Below are 23,882 nucleotides of genomic sequence, written 5' to 3'. Positions count from 1 at the left end.
CAATCTGGACTGCATTCCTTTCTTCAGGCTATAAGGGGGATTTCTTTGCCTTTCTCAGCTTCTGGAGGTTGCTCACTTGCCTTTGCCTTGAAGTCCACCAGAGGTAAGTAAGCTTTATTGTCTCATGACTCAGCCATCTGCTGCATGCCTCTTGTAATTTTAAGGACCTCTATGCGTTCACAGAGCCCCTTTAAATAACTCTGTGTAATCTTCTTATCTCACAGTCCTTAATTTCAATCAAATTTACAGTGTTGCTTTTACCGTAAATTAATAAACATACTCACAGGTGTCAGGGAATTGGGAAATACACATTTGAAGCGGGGGGGACAGGCACCTCTTTGCTTTCATTCTAGATCCACGATAATGGTATATATATATCATGGAGTGTATATTCCTTAACAGTGATAACATAATGACTTTTTCAATTTTAAAAAGTATTATAAGGACACATCACAAATGCATTTTCTGATACTTCCTGTATAAGAGAATTTCCACCCATTATGGATGATTATTTAATACTCTTTATATGTAAAAATTAAGAAATTTTGGATAATACATAGAAGAAAATAATATACTTTCTACTCTAATGTAAACCAGCGATTATGTTGATATATTTATTTTCAACCATTATTCCATATGTCAATTTATTTTTAATTTTGTGATTCACTTTTGATTGACAAGTAATTATATAGTTTATAGGGTATAATAGATTATTTGAATTTGTCTCCATTGTGGAATGATTAAATGAAGCTAATTAACATATATATCACCTCAGCTATGTTTTTGTTAAACATTTTTTTGAGGGAATATAGTCATGGAGTTTGAGCTTTGTGCTTGTTAAGCCCTTTGTTTCATTTTTATTTTCAGAGAGGGTTTTGTGATTCTTTTTTTGCCATTTAACTGGGATCACATGCCAAATTCCCTGTTCTGGGCTTGTTATTTGAAGCAAAATCTCACTATCTCCACTCTAGGCTGGTCTAGAACTGTGAACCTACTATCTACATCTCCCAAGTAGGTGAGATTAGAGGAATGAACTACTGAATCCAGATTGTAGCAATTTACAATGAACTGTTTTTAAATTATAATCACCATTCTATGTAAAAGATGACTAAAGTTCATTCCGTTGTACTGTTTGCTTACCATTTCCTCTTTCCCCCACATATGGTGTCTCTTTAAGACCCTGCAGAACACCATTATATTTTCTACTTCTATAAATTCATATATAAAAACTACATAAAAGCCATATATAGGGGAATTATGTGAATTTTTTTGCCTGGCTTATTTCAATTAATCCTGAATTATTAAACCACCACAGTGCATGTACAAATTTTAAATGTTTCTTATGCAAAAACACATACTTTCTGCATTAGAATCCTTCCTGATAATCATGTAATAAAATATTTTCCTCTTAAGTCAATCTATACAGCAGAAAAATTAGAAAACATGAAAATAAGTAAGGAACTATAAAATAGGGAAACTAATCACTGAAAAATAAGATTAGTTCATATTTTCATAGTTATCTGAAAGAAATAGGCATATGCTATTTTGTATTTTCATTTTTTATTAAAGAATTTATTAACATTGATTTTTACATCATATTTCAAATGACATGTTTAACAAACAGGTATTCAAGAAGGGAATCTCTATATATAATCACTGGCACTTAGATTTTAGAACATAATCAAAATTAGGCTGAGGGTTTGTATGTCATAGATACTATATTTTCATTTTTAACTTGGCATTCTAGGAATCTTCTGGAGGACTTCTCTTCAGTGTCATTCTGGTAATATATGAAATATGTCTAGAAAATATTTATCCATTTAGTAGAATACAATAAGCACTCAGATATCATTTGCTTTTATAATTTCTATTGTCATCAGCATTATCATAGGTGTACGAATTGGCTGTATTCATGTGTCAAAGTTTTGTGTTACCATTTTCCTATTTGTAAAATTTTATTTTTGAACTAATCTCAAATTTACAGAGCACTGTAAGATCAATATTTTCCTGGGACCTTTCATCCCTCTAACAAATACCTGAGCGAATAACTTAAAAGGAGGAAAGATTTATTTTGGCTTACAGTATCAGAAGTTTTCATCTGTAGTCTGCTTGCTCCATTGCTATGGGCTTATACTCAGGCAAAACATTCTAGCTATCAGATAGATCTATGGCAGAACAAAGTTACTCACCTCATGGCCACGAGTCTAAGACAAAACTATGTCTTTCCATGTTGGGTACCCAGCGACCTACTTCCTCCAGTTAGTTCCCAGATTTCAATATGACATATTATGGATTTATCAAGGAACGAGCCTGTTGTTTAGGTAAGAACCTTCATGATCAAGTAACATTAAGATAATTATATCCATCAGCTTGGTACCAAGCTTTTAAATTTTTTATTATATTTTTATTGTCTGGGGGAACTAAGCTTTTGACATAAGTCTTTTGGGAGATATTTGTATCCAAACCATAACAATCTGTACACAGATCATTTTTTATATTAATCTATTTTCCACTCAGTTTTTGGTACAGTTCTTTTCAGCCTCAATTTCTCTATTTATATGCATGTGAATACTTATGGATAACTTCAGTTGATCCATCAAATTTAGGAAATTATCATGAGCACAGTATTACTTTCTAATGAAACTTTTTCAGATTTTTCCATTATTCCTTCCCCCCAAAGTTCTTGATAACAAAATGTTCCAGTTTAAAAGAAGACTGTGCATTTAATTGTAATGTCTCTTTAGTTTTCTTTCATCTGAGTTATGCAATCTCTTGTCAACTTTCATGATCTTGACCCTTTTGTAAGATTGCAGGCTAATTATTTTATGGAATGTCTCAGTTTGTGCTAGTCCTAGGGAACTCCATGATTAAATTTCTATTTTGCTTCTGCAGCACTAAATTACACAAATGAGAGTTTATTCTTCTTATTTCAACCTGTTGGGTGGCATTTCATTTTGATTTATCCCACACTGATTTTAACTACATCAAGGTGGTATCAGTTATGTTTCTGTATAGTAAAGTTACTTCCTCTTCATTATTCTTATTTCTTTATGTTTTTCTTTGGGCTATACTGAGATTTGAACTCAGGGCCTTTTCTCTTTTTAAAATCTGTTATTTAAAGGGAAGTGGGAGCCCTTTGGAACTTTATAAACAGCTTACCCATTAAACCTTGGAAATTTATTTATTTGTATGGAACATAGTTTCCTATTTAATTAAGAGAGTTATGGTGTGTTATTTCTTTGGATGCCAAATGTTCTCAGATTTTGCCAGCAGCAGTCCCTTCAGATAGGTTCCTGTGTCCTTTTGACATGTCTTCATCACTCTTCCTTACATTTTAAGTTCATTTTGTACTTTCCAAGTTCTTTCTTAAATTCTAGTTCATCTTGTACTTTGTCTGTAGCAGACAAAGTTTGTCTTAGTGGAGAGTAATATCTAGAATAAAAATGTGTGTTTTATGAGTATCCTTGGCTATTGGGGTATGGCTGCTTGTAGATAGAGCTAGAAATATTGTATATGTGTATGTATGTGTACATTTATATCTACATTTTGATGTTTATATATGGGAGCCATGAAATCTTAGCAATCTTTCAAATTCAAATCCAGCATCGGGGGTTGATTCTAGTTTTTTATGCATTTCCAATTCTCCTCCTCAATGGGAGAAATGTGTCTCCAATGATGTGACCAGTTTCCCTGTTGTACAGAGCCAATGCCATGTTGGTATACCCATACCCTTCTATCCCTGAACATCTTCCTCACATCACTTGCCTTCCAGCAAGTGCTGCTGTCTCCCTGCAGAAACACCTTCCTCATTCGGTTCGGCTATCAACTCACCGTGCCAGACCTCCATGGGTGCTGTCTTCATCTAAGGGCACCTTTTTTTGTGAGTTCTTCAAACTCTCTTCCCTATGCCCTCCATGGGACTCATCCATTTCGCTTGACTCCACTAGTAAAATAAGAACATTTTTGTCAGTCCTGAGGCTTGAGCTTAGGATCTGGGTACTGTTCCTGAGCTCTTTTGCTCAGGGCTATTGCTCTGCCACTAAACCACAGTTCCATTTATGGTTTTTGGTTGGTTAATCGTAGATAAGGGTCTCATGGACTTTCTTGCCTCGCCTGGCTTTGAATTGTGATCCTCACATCTCAGCCTCTTGAGTAGCTAGGATTACAGCTCTGAACCATGGTTCATAAGTTCTAACATTTTTAATGGTGATAAAGACTTATTGTATAATAACCTATTTCTTGTTTATTTAAAGTTAACAATATACATTTTCAAATAATCTGATTTCCATAGCATAGCAATCATGCTGAAAAGTGTAATTTCTAAGCTGGCACCAATGACGCACATCTGTAATCCTAGATACTCAAGAGGCTGACATCTGAGGATTGTGGTTCAGTGCCAGCCTGGGAAGGAAAGACAGTTAGAGTTTTATCTCCAGTTAACCACCAGAAAAGCCAGAAGTGGAGCTGTGACTCAAGTGGTAGAATGCTTGCCTTGAGCCAAAAATGTTTAGTGACAGAAACCAGGCCCTGAGTTCAAGCCCCTGGACCGATACAAAGAAAGTGTGCTTTCCTAATTCTGGAGAAACGGATCAAGACCTTGACTTAGAAAAAAAAAGGGATGATTTACTTAGCATGAAGCATGGACTGCAGTTCATTGGGACTCCACCCTACCTTTTGTCACTTCTCATTTTGATTATAGTAGCACATTATTCACCCTTCTCCAAAGGGTAAATTCTTTCCTGTTTCTGTGACGAAGTTGTGTTCTCTAAAAGGTAGACAGAACACACAGAATATTAATGAGGCATCAGAACCTAACAATGAGAGGAAAAAGAGTATTTGATAGTTCATGAACATGAAATTTTTTATCATAAAAATTTATATCTTTGTTGGGTTTCCTTACAACAAATTTATAGTTTAGAACTATTTATATTTTGAAACATATGTAAGGGAGGAAGCATAACTTTTCTCTTTAATTAGGGCTTCTAAAATTTTATTCAGACCCTCCCTTTGCTTTTATTACTGTTGGAAATTAGCTTTTTGAACCATGCCTCTAGCCAAATCACATGGTATTCCATCCCATAGTATTTTATTGCACATCTGTCATATGCTTAGTACATTGCGCAATAATTATTTTTCAATAGCCTCTCTTAAACCATGAAATCCATGAGGAGAATGACATGTTCCTGTTTAGCCATTAATTTTCTGCAGCTAACCTAGTGACTTATGCCATGTAGAAGCTCATTAAATCTTGTCAAACTGAATAATTTATTGTCTTGTTTGTAGATGCAGCTGGTGGCCCTTATAGAAGAGATTAAATTATTTGTCTTAAACGGTAGAATGCTTGATTCATTAGCATATACTGGGATAAAATTTGACATGTCCAGGTAGTCTGCTTTGTTAATACATCAAACTGTTCAGAGACTAGGCAAAGATAAGAACTAAGTCATCTGAAAAATTCATAACATTCTCAGGCAAAAGAAAAGTTTTGTTGGTGATTTTTCCTGATTCCTCAGTATTCTAACCATCAGTGTACATATCCAGGTTTTGTAGATTGATTCCTATACAATCAGAAATAATTCTCATGTTCATTTAGTTCTATGAGTTGTTTAAAAAAATCAAAGAAGGTTGGGGCCAGGCGTTCAGGAAGCCATGTTAGGAGGATCATGGTTGTAAGCTCATTCTGGGAAAAAATCAATACTATATCCAGTTTTAAAGCATACAAGACAGTGGCTCAACTTGTAGAGGGCTTGCATAGCAAGCATACCACCCTGTATTCAAACTCCAATATCACAAAAAAATCAAATAATCTTTTCAATTAGATTTAGACTGGAGTTGCACACACTTGTGATTCATATACTAGAGGCAGTTCAAGTAGAAAACAAAATTTTGGTTGTGTGATTCCGCCTGACTTCTGGCTCTTTTACTGCATAAATATAATTCACCCATGCCAGGTAGAAGCTATATAATAGCTAAGCTCACTCCTTTTTCTTTATATTTTAAATTGTTACTGTAGAGTAGATATACAGGAGGGTTACAGTTTCGTGAATCAGGTAATGAGTGATGAGTACAATTCTTTTTTCGTGGAGGCAGGGGGCTTGAACGCGGCCTAGGTGTTGTTCTTGAACTCTTCAGCTCAAGGCTACTGCGCTACCCTTGAGCCAAGCCCCATTTCCTGTTTTCTAGAGGTTAATTGGAGATAAGAGTCTCAGTTTCTTTTGTGCCTGGGCTGGCTTTGAACCTTGATGCTCAGATCTCAGTCTCCTGATTAGCTAGGATTACAGGTGTGAGCCACCACATCCCGCCAGTACAATTCTTTTTGAATAATGTTTCCCATTCTGTCTCTCTCCCTCAGTGTTTCCCTCCTGTCCTCATCCATGTGATATCCACTTCATTTTCCACATAATGTAAAGTATCACTGTTGAGTTTGTTCACACTGGTTCCACCTTCTGTGTACTCTCCCTTTCCTCCCAAATATATGCATGCATGCATGCATGCATGCATACATACATACATACATACATACAATAACAACCCTTCCCCACATTCTAGAGAGCTTCCAAAGACCATTCTTTGCATGAGAAGTCATCTGAAAAGGATGTTTTTCAATGGCAAGTATTCTCCCATGCTAGTTATCACAGATTTGTAGTGAAATGCAAAAGCAAGCAATGTAATCTTTCCTCAGAAACCTGACTTTATTGATGATAAAAGTATATCTTTTACTTTGAAGTTATCCTTCATACTTGTTGATCGTATAATTTCCCTTTTGATCTTTCTTTGAAGCAACAGTGGTGATCAGGGAGTAGGAATCTGTCCCCATATCAGAAATGTTAGAGGTAAGATATGTTTCAGAATTTAGATTCATTTTAGATTTCAGAAAGGGAATACAGTTCATGTATCCTTGTTACATAATAGTTCTACTAAGGGCCAGGTTGATGGCTCATCATCAGTTACAGTAATATTTCTTCAGTGAAACATATGACTATTTAAACTACATGAGGGAAGAGTCTTGTGGATAGCCTCATGCCAGTCCATGTCAAGCTTCCCTTCCATTTCACCTCAGGTCAGGTCATATTTTGATGCCAAATAAGTTACAGGCAAGAAAAAAAAGGTCCACATTTGATTTCCAAATGTTTGGGTTTTGAAATTGTCAATAAGGGATTGCCTTAAAAATATTCTTACTTTTTGCAAAATCAAATTGAATACATAATGACCCAAGAAGTTTATTTTTTATTTTTTTGTTTTTGTCAGGCATGAGGCTTGAACTCTGTGCCTTAGTGCTTTCCCTTTACTCTTCAGCTCAAGGATATAGCCCTTCCCCTTGAACCACAGCACCACTTCCAGTTTTCAAGTGAATAATTGGAGAGAGGTGTTGTAGAACCTTCAGTGCCCGGGAGGGCTTGAAACCAAGATCCTCAGATCTCAGCCTCCTGAGTAGCTAGGATTACAGTCATGAGCCACTGCGCCCAGTACCCAAGAAGTTTTTTTTTAAATTGTTGGGATAATGTATAGAGGGGTTACAGTTACATTCGTCAGGTAGTAGGTACATTACTTCTCACACATTGATATCCCTTCTCATGTTTTTTTCTCTCCGTCCACGCATCTCAATCATCTTGTTTTTCCCCCTTCCCTTCCCTATTTCAAATAAACAAATAAATGTACATATAATATACAAGGTAACAAAGTCAGTTAAATTAACATGAGATTAACCAAAGGGCAACAAAAGAGAAGAGAAATAACATAGTACATTAAGAACAACAATCACACAAGATAAAGCTCTGGTTTCCATGTCCTAGATTTCTTTTCATTTAGTCTCATTGTATATAATCTTATGTACCTAGGTTTTGAGCCATTGTAATCTTCTGCTAGGAGAGTCCTAGGTGTGTACTAATTATTAAAAAGGAGGGAAACCAAAAACCATAGGAAAAAATCTCCCTTGGAACCTATAGAAGAGGGTGTAACTTCACTTTTATACTCATTCTAAGCCAACAATAATGTCTTTGTATATCTTGTTTGCAAGGAAATATATTGTTATTTATAATATTTGACTGTTTCAAGGTTCCTCAATTACTTTCAGTCAATTAAAGTTATTAATACAGCAATTTGGTAGATTAGAGTAAGAAAGAAGGTTGAGCCCAAACTCATCCACAGTGCCTAATGATAGCTTGGCCTTCTCAGATAATAATAGATTGTAGCCTCCAAGTTACACTTGGTTGAATTTGTTTAGCCAAATGCAAAAGTGAACTTAGTATCCTGGAAGTTGGCATTTGTTGAGGAAGAGACGGCCAAATACTAGAACTTAGGTTAATTTTGTTGTTTATAGTTTGTGTCCCTCATTAGCAAATGGGGCTAATGTTCCCCACCTTTTTTTTTGCAATTTTTAGTACTTTTATTATCTTAGTTGCACAAAGGTATTGCCAGTCAACAAAGCGGTTTATGATGGTCCCCACCTTTACAAGCATAAAGTAACCTAGTATTCACATAACAAAAAACTTATTTTGAGAAGCAATTAATACAGTAAGGAGTATTAAAAAACAGACACACAAATCTTATCCTAAAAAAATTGTTCAGAAAGTAACTTCATTAAAATAGGTGCTTGGGGCTGGAAATTTGTAGAGTGCTTGCCTAGCATGCACCAAGACCTGGGTTTGATTCCTCGGTACTACATACATAGAAAAAGCCAGAAATGGTGCTTTGGCTTAAGTGGTAGACCTCTAGCCTTGAGAAATCCCAAAGGACAATGCTCAGGGCCTGAGTTCAAGCCCAGGACTGGCAAAAGAAAGACAGTTATAAAAATCATAAAGGAGTTTTGCAATGAATGAGGCACCAGACAAAAGGAAGTGGATATTGCTTATGTTCATTAGTTTTCTCTTTCATATGCTTATTTTATGAGGTATTAGGGTTTGAATGCAGGGCCTTACGTTTTCTAGACAAGAACTCTATCACTTATCTAGCCTCCATATGCTAATTTTTCAATTCCATTTTATTTTACAAGGATTGATGTATCTGCAAAGGTGTTTATAAATTAGGAAAGATACGCAAATACATTGAATAATTAGATGAGGCTGAGCTTACTGGATGCTAAAATAGAGGAGCAATTAAGCCTCTTATCTGCAGTTAACTACCAGAAAACCAGAAGCAGAGCTGTAGTTCAATCTGGTAGTAAGAAAGCTCAGGAACAGTGCCTGAGTTCAAGCCCCATGATTGACAAAATTAAATTTGAGGACAGATTTGTGTTCATATGTTATTTTATTTATTAGAAACCATCTCTAGTTCTGCGAGTTGATGGCAGTAAAAGATTCAGATAGAAAATTCGATTTCATATGCAGCCTTTTACTATATTCTATTTTGTATCTATTTATAATATCAGCATTTGAAAAAAAGCCTTGATGTTTTCCCCTGGAGTGTATGGAAAGATATTAGATAAAAATCTATATTAAAAAAGGAAATAATTTGAGGGTGGGCCTATGAATTTCCAAATAACATACTTGGCTGAATATAAAAGGAAATGTAAGCTATTGTTTAACAAAATGTTGCCAAATGTAAGTGACTCACTCAGGCACTTACAGCTTGCATTTTATGACATGCGCACTGAAGACACCCAGCTTTTCTCTGAGGAAGTCAGGGGATGAGCTTTCAGTTTCATTAGGAAGCCCTTTTCAGTTTCTAATTTGTTTGTGATGAGTTCACACTTTGTCAGCTTGCTAATGAGATGGAACTTTCCTCTTTCTCTTCTCTGACAATCAAATATGTGAAGACAGTGTGTGCAAGTTTAAGGAATGACTTCTATTAGACCAAGTTTTTCTGAAGTGTAGTATTGTGCTACCAGTAGTATAGATACTATGAAAGTACATAGACAAACACACTTTGTCGCTTATTTATTGCTTCCTAGAAAGAAAAGGCCTGGTGTAGTATTGTTTTCATTCTATGAATGTTATTGCTGAAGTCAATAATAGAACAGGAAAGAACACCTCATCCAGACCAAGTGTTTTACTGCTATGATGCGCAAGATGGCCCAAGAGTGTATCACTGCATTTTCTTCTGGGATACAGCAAAAGCCTACTTACACAAATGGTTAATATTTAAATCTACAAAATATTTCAACCATATGTCATTGTAAAATGGAATCAGACTTGTACTGTCTTTTGTTTTCTTTTGATGTTGAAGTCAGTATTCATCATTAATACAAAGTGAGTTTTTGTCATTGAATAGTAGCAGATTGTTGTTAGGTGTGGTTTTGAAAAAATTAGTCATATATCTTTTGGTAGAAATGAAGACTAAATGTTATAATTGCATGAATAATCTGTTACTTTTACAGAAGGACCAATTACAACTAAAAAAACTATCCCAGAGAAAAAAATAAAAATTCTGTGCAATGTATATTTTCATAAGTACGATACAAGAAATCCTAATTTGCTTTTATATCACAAATTTATAGATATAAATTCTGATGTGAAACCTTTCAACCCTAAGTATTGTTTTGAAGCAGATAAATGCAGAAAGAATATTGTATAAAACCTTCCTGAACAGTTTTGAAAGAATGTAATAGAGGTATATGTTTGATTGGGGATATATCATATGCAATTTTGGAAATGTCACAATAAGACCCCATTATATAACTCATAACTCATATATACTAAAAATATTTTAAAAGTTCAGCATATGATATATAATTTCCTTTTCTAGGTATATACCCCACAGAATTGAAAACTGATACACAATCAAATGTACATGTATGTTTAGGACAGCACTATTCACAATAATGAAAATGAAAACATACAAAGGAAAGAGAAGAAAGCAACTATTTTAAACTCTTTTTTTTTTGCCATTCCTTGACTTGAGCTCAGCGCCTGAGCAGTGTCCTTGGGCTTTCGAAAGGCTTGAGCTCTACCACTGGAGCCTCAGCACCACATCTGGCTTTTTTCTATGTATGTGGTACTGAGGAATTGAACCCAGATCTTTGTGCATTCTAGGCAAGCACTCTACCAATAGGTCAAACTCCCGACCGGAAAGCAACTATTTAATGCATGAGAGTTTTGTTTGGGAATGATGAAAATGTGGGACAGTAAAATAGAGTAGGAACTTCCACAACACTCTCCTGTACTAGATTCCCCTGCATTGTTCACTTTAAAACCATGAGTTTTATGTCACATGAATTTTTTGTGTATGTGGAAGTACTGGGACTTTAACTTTTCTTTTTTTTTTCCTTTTCTTTTTCTCTTAAAGCTCATGCTCTACCACAAAAAGCCATTGCTTGCTTTTTTGATGGTTAGTTGGAGATAAGAGGCTTATGGACATTCCCATATGAACCGGCTTTGAACTTCATTCCTCCTATCTCAGCGTCTGGACTAGCTAGGATTACAAGCATGAGCTACCAGGGTCAGGCTGCCACAAGAATTTTATCTGAGATAAGATAAGAGAGCTTACCTCAATGGTAAGATGGCTGCAGAGAATGGGATGATGTAGGTTGTGTTGCAATTCTTATAGTCCTGGGGCTTGAACTCAAAGCCTGGGTACTGTCTTTGGTCTTCCTCAAGGCTAATGCTTTACCACCTGAGCCACAGAACCACTTCCGAGTTTATCTGTGTATGCAGTACCAGGGCTTCGGGCATGCTGGGCATTCATTCTACCACTAGTCCACATTCTCAGCCTAGAAATATATATATATATAGTGTTTTATTTTTATTTTTTATTGTAATTAATAGAAGGGTTACATTATATTTGCCAGATAGAAGGTACATTACTTTACATACATTGATACCTCTTCTCATGTTTTTGTCTTCATTTCCCTCCCCCCCGAAATATTTTTGCATGTTACTTTTCTTTGTGGTGAATTCTATCAGTTTTCTATTTTTAATATAAATTTTCCTCTTAAGATAAATGTGAACTTTAAATGATTTATTTAAAGAAAAAGTAAGCAACAAAGAAACAAAGGTGCCAGTGAGATGACAAATGAAAACAATTCAGATGATTGAAAAAAAAATGGAAGCTTTAAGAAACACCATGTTCTGTGCTCAAGCCAATTAATTTTTAATGAGTATATACTGGGTTTTTCTATTTTTCAAAGCTGATCAAGATTTTTTTAAAATCTAGAATTGTTCATTCTGATAAAAGTGATATGCCACAGCTATCAATAATTGTGGTAAGTGGCTAAATGTGCCAAGTTCTCAACAGAGGAGTAACAGACTAATGTCATGATTGGGAATGTTTGGTTATTAGTACTAGCCAAGAAAATGCATCTATCCACTGTCTCTATCATCTATCTATCTATCTATCTATCTATCTATCTATCTATCTATCTATCTGTCTATCTATCCATCCATCTATGGAATGAACTTAAGTCTAATCATAACAATTTAGGCATTGCTAATTGATAGATTATGGGTTATTCACTACTTTCCAGAGAAAGCCACCTTTGGAATTAGAGATGATCAGCAATAATTAATAATACAAGTATAGGAAATTCAGGTAGCATACTCTGTGGCTTCTCCTTTTCTCTCTCTCAATAACCTGGAAGTCATCTGGGATCCCCTTCTTCTTTGCATCCTCACACTTGAAGCCAGCATATTACAGAACTTAAGAATGTAAACATTAGGGCTAGATTTCAGGTTCTGTATTGTGTGACTTTAGCTGTGTCAACTTCATTTTTCTGCATCTTACTTTTTTATTAAAACATTTTATTAACATTGATTTTTGTCATCATATTTCAAATGCCATGTTTAACAAACAAGTATTCAAGAAAGGAATCTCTATATACAGTCACTGGTACATAAATTTTACAACATAATTAAAATTGAGCTGCAAGTTTGTATGTCATAGATATATATTGATCTATATAACATTATGTCTATAGAGTATATATCCCATCATAGATTTTTCTGTCTGTGTAGTTATATTTATATCTCCAAGACTTGTCAATAACTTTGAGTACCTGAATATTGAGTCATTGCTCTTGTACTGTTTGGATCTAATATCCACATATTAAGGACACTATGCGCCTTTTGCCCTTGACTTATCTCGCTCAACATGATTCGCTCTAGTTTCATCCACTTCCCAGCGAATGCCATTATTTCATCTTGTCTGTTGGCTATGTAGAATTCCAATATATATATATATATATATATTATATATATATAAAACTTTTGTATCTATTCATCTGCAATAGGGCATCTGGATTGTTTCCATCGCTTGGCTATTGTGAATAGTGCAGAGATGAACATAGCTGAGCTGGATTATGATGTTCAGGATACATGTCCAGGAGTGGTATGGCGGGATCGTAGGGAAGGTCCATTTTTAGTTTTTTTTTGTTTGTTTTTGAGAAACTTTCCAAACAACCTTCCAGAGTTGCTGAACTAGTTTACATTCCCACCAGCAGTGCAGTAGGGTTCCTCTTTCTCCACAAGCCCACCAGCATTTGTTATTGTCTGTATTCAGAATATTGGACATTCTGATTGGGGAAATGTGGTATCTTAGGGTTGTTTCTATTTGCATTTCCTTTATGACCATGGATGATGAGCATTTTATCATATGTTTCTTTGCCATTTTAACCTCTTCTTTTGATAAATCTCTCTTTAGTTCCTTTGCCCGTTTAGTGATTGATTGGTTTGTTGTATTTGGGGTGGATTAGTTTCTTGAGTTCCCTTGCATCTTACTTTCCTTCTTTGTAAAATATGGATATTAAAGATGCCCATTTTATAAGGCTGTAGTAAGGTTTGATTTGAATAAGAGAAGCACTTTTGACACTGGTGTGTTAATTATCAAGTAAGTGATCAACAATGTTACCCATTAGCATCATCTTCACTCTATATAAGTTATATGCATTTTATTTCCTAAAACTCATTTTGTAGGTCTTCCGATAGCATTTTCTTACTTAAAAACCTTACATTATCAGAATTTCGATTGAGCCAATTTACACCTGTAATTCTAGCTTCTCAGGAGGCTGAGATCTGAAGATCACATTTGGGAGCCTTCCCAGGTGGGAAAGTTTGTGAGACTTTTATCCCTAATCAAGTACCAAGAAAAGCTGGGAGTAGAGTTATGGCTCTAATAGTAGAACATTAGCCTTGACCAAAAAAGAAAGGTCAAGTACAGTGCCTCATCCCTGAGCTTAAGCTCTAGAAGCAGTAAACTTTTTCCAGTATACCCTTTCTAGTCCTGTATTTACTTGGTTTGACTTGAGTATTTTCTACACTGTAGCTTATTGTATTTCAGCTAATGTGTCATCTCTGTGAACCATTCCCTTATTCCCTTGCCTCAGTCCATTTATGGCTATCCTTGTGCATTTATGTTGCCTGGAGCATTATGTCATAGTAACATGACTACTTAATGCTCCTTAGATGGTGAGCACTTTGAAATTTGGAGCTGAATTTCTGCAGCTTTGATATACTAAACATAGCCTTCCTGGTACAAAGTAGTTGCTTATGCAATTCACCAGTAGATGAATGAATGGCTTTTGCACACATTAGGAAAAATAAGTATGAACATTATGTACTTACACTGAAAGAGTTGAGAAACAGAAAAGCATTGCATCAGTATTGGAGCAAGCAATTAGGTGTCAAAAATGTCTGGGTAGGTCTCAACTTATAACTAAAAGACTATTTGTGAATCACCTGTTTGTACATTACCCTTCATATACATGACCCATCTTGCATTTCCTTTTACAAAACCTTTTCATTCTCCAGCTTGTTTTACCTATGAAATTAACCTTCAAAAAGTAGAATATGATTTGTTCACCCCCACTCTACCCCACCCTGATGGCTAACTTCTTTTAGTCCCCAGCCAAGGGTTCTGGATTCCAGTAGGCTCTTTTCCATCTCCAGCACACCCCACCTGTTCCTGAGGGTAACAATTCTTTGCTATTTGAAGAAACTTGATTGAACTCCTTTACCCTGATGTGTAAATAGCTGAGAGCCACTTCATGCTGGCAGCTATTAGAATTTGAACAGACTCCTCTTTAGCTCCAAGGAATCAGTAATTGCTGGAATTTCTGGCAGTAATACAGAGCAAACAATGGGGTGTGGGTGAAGGTTGGGAAGTGAAGGAGTGCTGCACCCAGCAGGAGATATTTTGGGGCTTGGAAAGCCATGACTAAAGCCTTGTTTAATTTTGCTTTCTTCACTTTCTCCTTCAGATCGCCCCAGTGTTCTTCATAGATTGATCATAAATCGCAAGTTGTATAGTGTTTAGAAGGATAGCTACATGGTAGTTCTGGGTGGTACTGTTATTTAGTTGTAGTGAAGCTAGGAGCACTCTTATGGGAAGTATGATTGAGTAGAAACACGGAGTTGGGGTTGAGAGTTCCTTGAAAGCGAATTCTACAGAAACATCCATGCAAAGTTCAGGAAGGGACAGAAGACTGAGATGATGGCAATGAGGGCACAATTAACTGGATTTGGGAGTTAGAAAGGATTGTGGTGTTAGCCTCAGTGTTGGCTTGTGATTAGTTAATACTGTCACATTCCAAATTAACCTATAATGTCGTATGCTTATCCATTCCTTCTTCCCACATTTTCCTCTCCTCTCTCTGGCAATGCATCCATACCTTGCTGGTTTAGTTTATTTTTCACATATGGTCTTACATTTTTTTCTCTATTTGATTGGACCAGCCTTGAATCACTGTCCTCTTACCTATGCCTCCTGTATAGCTAGGCTTGAACATGTGAACCACCATTCCTATCTTGTTTGTTCAGGTGGAATCTTGCTAACCTTTTGCCCAGAATATGTACTTTTTTCACATTATAAAAATGCTTTAATAGTGTCTATACAACACACGATGTCAAGACAGAACAGTTAAGAGTACAGTGGACTGGGCTAGCAGACAGGCTGCAGCGTCATGGTACTGCTGGTATGGTACTCAGGCACCAGGTCCTTCACGGTTGTTTTCCACCTCTGTGAATTCCATCGTATCCATGCCTTTGCTGGTGTACCAGTGCAAGAAGGCCTTGCGCCAGAACATGGTCGTGAACTGCTTGGAGATGCTCTTGAACAGCTTCTGGATGGCCATGCTGTTGCCGAGGAAGGTGGGAGACATTTTTAGCCCTTGGGGTGGAATCTCATGGACAGCTGTCTTCACATTGTTCGGGAACCCCTCACTAAAGTAGTAGGTGTTCTTTTTTGGACATTAAGCATCTGTTCGTCCACCTCCTTCATGGACATGCAGCCTCTGAACACGGTGGCTACGGGGGGGCAGTCACAGGCAGCCATCATGTTCTTGGCATCAAACATCTGCTGGGTAAGCTCAGGCATCATCGGGGTCTGGTATTGCTGACTGCTCCGGCTGGTCAAGGGGACAAAACCCTGCATGAAGAAGTGCAGGTAGGGGAAGGGCACCATGTTCACAGCCAAGTTCCTCATGTCCGCATTGAGGTAGCCATTGAATTGCGGGCAAGTGGTGACCCTGCGTGGTGGCCGATACCGAGTGGTTCAGATCACCCTACGTGTGTGTGGTCACCTTTAGGGTTCGGAAGCAAATGCCACAGAGGGTTTCAATAACAATGCAATAGGTCTCATCTGTGTTCTCCACCAGGTTGTGGATGGAGAGGGTGGCTTGTAGGGCTCCAGCACTGTGTCCAAACTTTTGGCGGGGGCACCACACTGAAGATGTTCATGATCATGTGTGGGTACTCCTCCAGGATCTTGCTGATGAGATGGGTACCCATCCCAGGCCCAGTCCCCCGCCCCGAGAGTGGGTCAGCTGGAAACCCTGGAGGCAATCACAGCTCTCTGCCTCCTTCCTCACAACATCCAGCACTGAGTCAAGTAACTCTGCACCTTCAGTGTAGTGCCCCTTGGCCCAGTTGTTCCCGGCAGCGCTCTGGCCGAAAAAGAAGTTGTCGGGCCTGAATGTCTGTTCCAAGGGCCGGAGAGCACTGGGTCTATGGTGCCCGACTCCAGATCCATTAGCATGGTGCGGGGAACATACTTGCCATGGGTGGCTAAATAAATAGTACGACAGGTGGATGCGCTCCAGCTATACATCACTGTCCCCGTGGTATGTGCTGGTGGGGTCGATTCCATGCTCATCGCTGGTCACCTCCCAGAACATAGCACCAATCTGGTTTCTGCACTGCCAGGTCTGCAGGTGCACCATCTCCCTCATGGCATCGGCAGAACAGGCTGCAGAGCGATGGGGACAGAAGAGGAGGCGCACAGAGTGCTCTGTACTTGAACAATTATCCTTCCTATCTCTGCCTCCTGAGTAGCTGCAGTTACACACATGGACCATCAGATATCACCTTACACTGTATTTCAGTATCCTCAAATTCAAGTCCAATGTTAGCAGAATACTAAGACCACACTGTAAGCCTAGGTTTACTTTCTGTTTAGTAAAATCCCTCACCCCTTCTCATGGTCCCTAGGACACACTAGATGTAGTGATAAATAATTCCAGGAGCTACCAGCCTCTCTCTCTCAGCCTATGTCTGTTAAAAACAGTTCGCAAATAATCACTTCTTCTTGTTAATATCTCTGATATTTCTGCCCTGCCAGTCTGTGTTTAAAGGAGGAGGAAGTGAAGTGGGGAGACAGATATTTGAGACAGGCCTAAATTATAATTCCCTGATTGGAACAGGATTACTATGTCTTTAATCAAGGCATTTTTCCCTTCATTTTGCAAGTGAAAAGATCTTGTCTGTATTTCATAATTTCCTGTCCAGTGTTCACTGTACTGTTTATGTTACTGTATTTCCAAAGTGCAGTGGCTTGTTTGGTTAAGTTCTATTGTTTTATATATATTATTTATACATATATAATGGAGCAGTGGTTGTCATAATTGGACTTTGTGGTTTACTCTTTTATTATTAGTGGTTGCAACAGTAATTTAATAGTATCCAACAATCTATAAAATAAGCTTTATTTCTTTCTTTTTTCCAATTACCAATCTATAGACAATACTATTTTAGAAGATGCTACTTCATATTTTCAATAGTCACTAGTTTAGAAGGCGAGAGACCAGTGAACATGCCTTTCTGCATTCTAGTTTTATCATTTCTGTCTCTTGACTTAGAAAACAGAAGGCTGATATTTTCTTCCTTTTCCTGGGAGTTTTCTCTTGTGCCACATGCACACAGACACACACACACACACACACACACACACACACATCAGAGTGCAGCACACACTGTAAATGTAGTCTTAGGTTTCTTCTTAGTTTGGGGGGGAAGATAAAGTCCTTTAATGATTTCTTGTCTTATCAGAAAAGTTTCCTCAGACATGAAGGAGGAAAGAACTTACCTATTTCTGTGGATTTAATATGATGAAAATTGCTTCCTCGAATTGTCTTAATATGTGATAGGCACTGAGTTATGTATCATAAAAGCATCTGGAGACTGATCCTCAGTTCTCAATAGTTCACAGTCAAGAAAGAAAGTCACAATCTAAGGACACAAGAGCTATAATAGTCAGGAGACTAGAACCCACCCTGAATACTCTAAGGAATGTGTGGATAGGTTTCAGGGGATGGGATATGGTGGAATACTGAAGCATGAGTAGAAGCTTGCTTACTTGACAAAGTGAGCAGAAAATTCCAACTGTCAGCACAAGGAAACCAGTGAGACTCAAGAGACTATACCATGCTTATAGGTCTAAAGAAGTTGCTGGTTGCTTAAATGAAAAGGAGGTCTGGAAATTGACTAGGAATATCTGTCAACTTCTCTTACATAGCCATCCAATAGCTTTAATGAACTATTTTCTCTTCCTTCCTCAAGCCATTTTACATCCCCATGTGGGGGTGCAGTTTAGAAGTAATATTTGTAGTCTCCCAAGATAAATAATACAACAGAGTAGACTAATGAATACTGAATTGATGTTGGGACAGGGATTCCTGTTTTCCATTTCCTTCAACAGCTTTCACCTAGCCAAAGTCATTTAACAACTTTGTTTTTTCGTTGGTAATGTGGGGACATTACCATCTGCATTGCTTACCTCTGTGTAAGGTTAAATGTCAAAAAAATGAAAATGCAACACTTAAGAGGTGTAATATGATATTTTACTTGTAATTCTGGTTGATTGAATTGAGAATTCCTTTTAAAGGAAGAAAAACATCTTTGGTATATCTGGATAGAAGAATTAGGTTTTAAAAAATAACTGACGAATGGAAATATTCTTATTTTTATTATTCCTGTAATTCTGTTTTTATTCTTTAGGGTTTTGTCTACTTAAATTTCAAAGTACCACAACAAAGAGTTAAAATTACTGATATTCTAGAATATATATCTTAGCTACATTCACATTCTTACTGTAACTGACTAAATTGTAATAGATTTAGGATTTAGATTAGACTCTATCATTTGAGCCACAGCTCTATTTCAAGCTGTTTGTTGGTTAATTGTAAATAAGGATCTTTGGCTAGGAATGTGGCTTAATGGTAGGGTGCTTGCCTAGCATTCATGAAGCCCTGGGTTCTATTCCTTGGTACCACAGACACAGAAAAAGCTGGGAGTAGCACTGTGGCTCAAGTGGTAGAGTGCAGCCTTGAGCAAAAGGAGCTCAGGCCCTGAGTTCAAGCCCCAGTACTGGCCCCAAAAATAGATTTTACTGCTCAATCTGTCTTCAAAATATGATCCTCAGATGTCAGCCTCCTGAGTAGCTAGGATTACAGTTAGTAGCTGTAAGTGCCCAACTATCTTGTGAGCTTTTACATTAGAAAAATATTGTTTTTAAATCTAATTTGTATTTGTAATATTTGCCTTTATTATATGAAAAAATTTTGCTTAGAAAATGTATCAGCCCACATCAACTGCATATGACTGGATGTCAGTAGTATACCTCTTCTGTTGTGTTTCCTTATTTGTTAAATTACCTATGTTAAAGTAAGTATTAAATGAAGTAATATTTTCAAACATGTTCAGTAGAGGTCCCGAAACATAATAAAAGTAGTAAATGGTAACTGGTAAAAACGATTTAGGTTAGTAAAACATTAACTTGTATATTTCATAATCAGCTTTGGATAACTAGTATGTATAAACTAGGTGGTGGTACTCATGAATTTGTCTATCATTTGTAGTGTTATATCGTTTAGAGATCTGAATTTTGATCCACTCTATAGACATATGTGAAGTTTCTGATTCATTCAGTTGACAGGGAAATTATGAATCCTTGTCTTCTTCCTCCTTTGCTGTTGTTTTCCTAATCCAGGTAGAAATTATTAGTAACAATAAAAGGCATTGATACCTGTGTTATTTTCTTTGACTTAATCCTTAATAGATTAAATAGCAATGCTACTGATATAGGATATTTTATCTAAAACATGATCTTCTATGCTCTGGGAGGATGAGTTATTACCAGAATTTAAATAGCTACAGCAATCCTCTTTAAACCAATGATTCTCAAAAATCTATGATCCATAGTTAGGAGTACAGACAACTCAGAACCACCTAACTTACTTTGCTGTAGAAAGACTAAGAATTTGTGAATGAGATAAGGTGATATCTTGGGAGGTAAATGAATTGTTTATATGGAAATAATGTGGACTCTGTTACTAATACTACATGGGACCCTTACTTCTGTAGTAATATCCTTATCCTGTTTTCTCCTTTTACAACTTAGAGATAAGCCATTCCTGTAAATTTGAATAATTGTACTAGAATACCTATTCTGGTCAAAATACTTTTTCCTCCTTTTAGGCCCAGAAGAAATAATTCGGTAATTGGTCTGTTTTCTAGAAAACTAAGTGAATGGCCTTGCTTATTTTAATCTGCTTTTTAAATCTGTGACACCATTGATACAGAGTTTATTAAGTCCTCTGAAAGGCCAATCAATTAAATCATTTTTATTTCTTCCAAACTACTGCCCTGTTTTGAAGATTACTTGAGAAAATGTGGCGCATCTCCAAAATCACATGCTTTCCCTCCCCTTTTTCCTGAAATTTTTCTTTGCAAGTTAGTGGAAAGGGAACTGGTCAGTTTTTGTACTCAGTAAAAACAAAGGGAGGCATAAACAGCTTTCTTTCATCTGAGAAATCTTAAGTCATTGAGAACATGTTTTCAACTATTAAATACTCTTTGAAATCATTGGCAGACTCCTCTTGATTCACTTTAACATAAAATGGTTGACTAAGATGAAATATTTTTTATTGTGTAAATAAATGAAAGCATCATGGTTTTTGCATCATTGCATAAATCTAAGAGATTGTGCATACATAAAAAAGATGAGACAAAGCTGCATATTGAATACCAAAAAAGCTCAAGTACTTAGTATTTGACAGTCAGGGTAATGGGTTGTGGTGCTATCTAGTGAGAATGCTCTGTTCTTTCCATACAACTCTTGTTCTAGATTAATCTCCCAGCAAACACTATTAACTTTTGTTTTAGAAAAGTGCTTATCAGCTGGGCACTGAGGCTCATGCCTGTAATCCTAGCTACACAGGAGACTGAGATCTGAGGATTGTGGTATAAGGCCAGGCCAGGCACTAAAGACTTTGAGACTCTTACCTCCAATTAACCATCAGAAAACTGGTAATGGAGCTGTGGCTCAAGGGGTAGGACTATATCATTGAGCTTAAAAGCTTAGGGATAGCCCCAAGACCGACAAAAAAAGCTTATCATACTGCCTTCTTACATTTAGATATTCTGGAGATCCCCTAAAAATTATAATCATTGCCAATGCATCTTGAACAATATCACTCCTTTTACCATTCTCCCCCATCAACACAAACTCACCGCCCTTCATTTTTCCTACTTTCATAATTCTTAATTCTTATTTCAAATCCTGGAGTTTGTGAAGTGAACATTTGATATATACAGCAAGGAATATCACACAGCAATACAGAGCTGCTGTTTAATACAGATTCTGCCCTTTTCCTATTCGATGCCTCTTTTTGAGGCTTGGGATTGGTGAAGGAAGTTACTAAACTAATAAGGTGGTTTTCTGGAGCCCACTTGTCCTCAAGTCTTTTGTCTTACTGTTATTACCCCCACCATTATGGACATAGAATCTACATGATTTCTTGGATATTATGTGCTCAGTTTGGGGAAGAACACACTGTAATTAAAAATGTTAAGAGAAACTATAGGGTTAAGTTGTCATACAAAATATCACAGAGACTTGGGAATGGAATTTGAGTGGTTCTAGAGGAGTGGCAGCGTTCAGAAAAGGGGTAAAGGGAAAACTTTCATCCAAGGAGTACCTCTGGAATAAAAGTGAGATGGAGAATGGGAAGCTGGTATTCTGGGTCACTAGGGGAATAAACTGGCAGAAAAGGAAAGTCAATGGTATGAGGTCTTTGTGTTGGACTTACTTCCTTGATTCATGCTCTGATGGATACATTCACTCAACAAATGGTTGCACATAATCCCCAGGATAAAAAAAGCCAAACCTCTTGACAGTTGTGTGCTGGCTTCTGCATATCGTAAAATCCACTGTCCTCAATATCATGTAGCCTCTTTTTCGTGTTTGGTTTTTTTTTGGTTGGCCATGGGGCTTGAACTCTGGGCCCAGGCGCTTTGAGCCACTTTGCTACTTCCAGTTTTCTGGTAGTTAATTGAACATGAGTCTCATTGGCTTTCCTATTTGGGCTGGCTTTGTACTGTGATCTTCCGATGTCGGCCTTCTGAGCAGGTAGGATTACAGATGTGAGCCACCGGCGCCCAGCTCCATGTAGCCTCTTTTCAGTCATATTGAATGGTTTGCTGATGCTCATAGCACATTACAAGTTTGTCCATCCCCACAGGCTATTTTCTTCTGGTCTACCTGATGAATTCTCCATTCTTAAACCTTAAATGTAAAAGAATCTCCATTATGTCATTGCTATTGTAAAATCTTGGCACCATACTTTTAAATATTCAAATACATATTTAGTGCTGTTAGAGTATATGAGCTCTCACATCTGGAGCTTCCTGAGAGTTAGAGTGTGTCTTATTTAATTTTATAACTATCATCAAGTGTAGTATCTGACACAGCGAATTAAAGGGACAAGTAATTTTTGAATACAATGTTCAGTTTACATAACATACAGTATACATTTAAAAAGAAGTGATATAGGAACAATGTGATTTATAGATTAAAGACAGGAAATGCAGAGAGACCAGTTACATGTACCTTTTACTTTTTTTGCAGTGGAAGATCATAAGGGGTTAATTTTCTCCTGGAACAGAACTTTTTTTTTTTAAAGATAGATATTCATGACTAGATGCTAAGGACAAGAGAGAGGAGAAATCCAGTAAAGATTTCAGATAATATGACAAATCATAAGACACTGACCCTTGCAGAATGTAAGGTTACTTTCAGGCAATTATGTTTTTCCCCCCTAAGTCAGACCTCCTGGTGTTAGTTTTTGTTTCACTCCACCTCTGCTCTCAAGATAAAATACTTTGTTCCTGTTCAGCTTCCTAGAAATAAGCTCAAATTCATGTGTTTCTCATTTTCATGTCTGATCAGGAGTTTAGATATGAAATATTAATAGGTCAACTACAATGACTCCAATTTCCTACAGAAAAGGTGTGCAGTGCGTAGGTTTCTAGTATATAAAGCCTGCTTGTGCTTTTACTAGCAACATCTGTGGTGTTATACCAGGCAGATACACTGGGGTGCGCTACTATGTAGCAGAGCCTAGCCGTGCATCACAGCTCTTAACTTTAAAACTCCAGAGAATTTGATGAGAGAGGGATCCACAAGAACATGACAAATGATGAGAGTTCAAACCTTAAGAGAAAAATGGGCTTATTGGTAAGAGACCTTTCTTTTTCTTTATTTACTGCTGTTACTTATTCATTAAAATAGCAAGTCTGTTATTTTCAGATGTGGCTGTGAAGCGGTATACAAAAATCAATTTTATATGTATTGTAGAATTCAGGAGACATATTGGTAACCATGTAAAAATCATAGGGAGCTTGTAAAAAGCTTGATTTTGCATAAAATCTCTCAGGAGGTTTTATTTGACTTCAGACTAT

The 23,882-nt window shown here is 36.9% G+C and overlaps 1 protein-coding gene and 1 pseudogene across 3 annotated transcripts in view; one reads left to right on the top strand and one right to left on the bottom strand.

Annotated features, from left to right (window-relative positions):
- Klhl13 (kelch like family member 13) overlaps positions 1-23,882 on the top strand; it is a 150,500-nt gene that overhangs the window by 58,482 nt on the left and 68,136 nt on the right. Inside the window, exon 1 of one of the 3 annotated variants that reach the window (XM_090325887.1) lies at positions 23,587-23,658. The exons of the other annotated variants lie outside the window; for them this stretch is intronic. Coding sequence (XP_090182013.1) covers positions 23,618-23,658 — 41 coding nt within the window. The 5' untranslated portion in view covers positions 23,587-23,617. Of the gene's footprint in view, positions 1-23,586; positions 23,659-23,882 lie in introns of those variants that run through there. 3 annotated transcript variants of the gene reach the window in all.
- Positions 15,851-17,095, bottom strand: LOC150041392 (tubulin beta-4B chain pseudogene; annotated as a pseudogene).

This window comes from Megascapheus bottae, chromosome X, assembly GCF_031878675.1.
Source record: "Megascapheus bottae isolate mThoBot1 chromosome X, mThoBot2.hap1, whole genome shotgun sequence".
Classification (NCBI taxonomy): Eukaryota; Metazoa; Chordata; class Mammalia; order Rodentia; family Geomyidae; genus Megascapheus; species Megascapheus bottae.
This window is presented reverse-complemented; position numbering and strand designations above follow the sequence as displayed.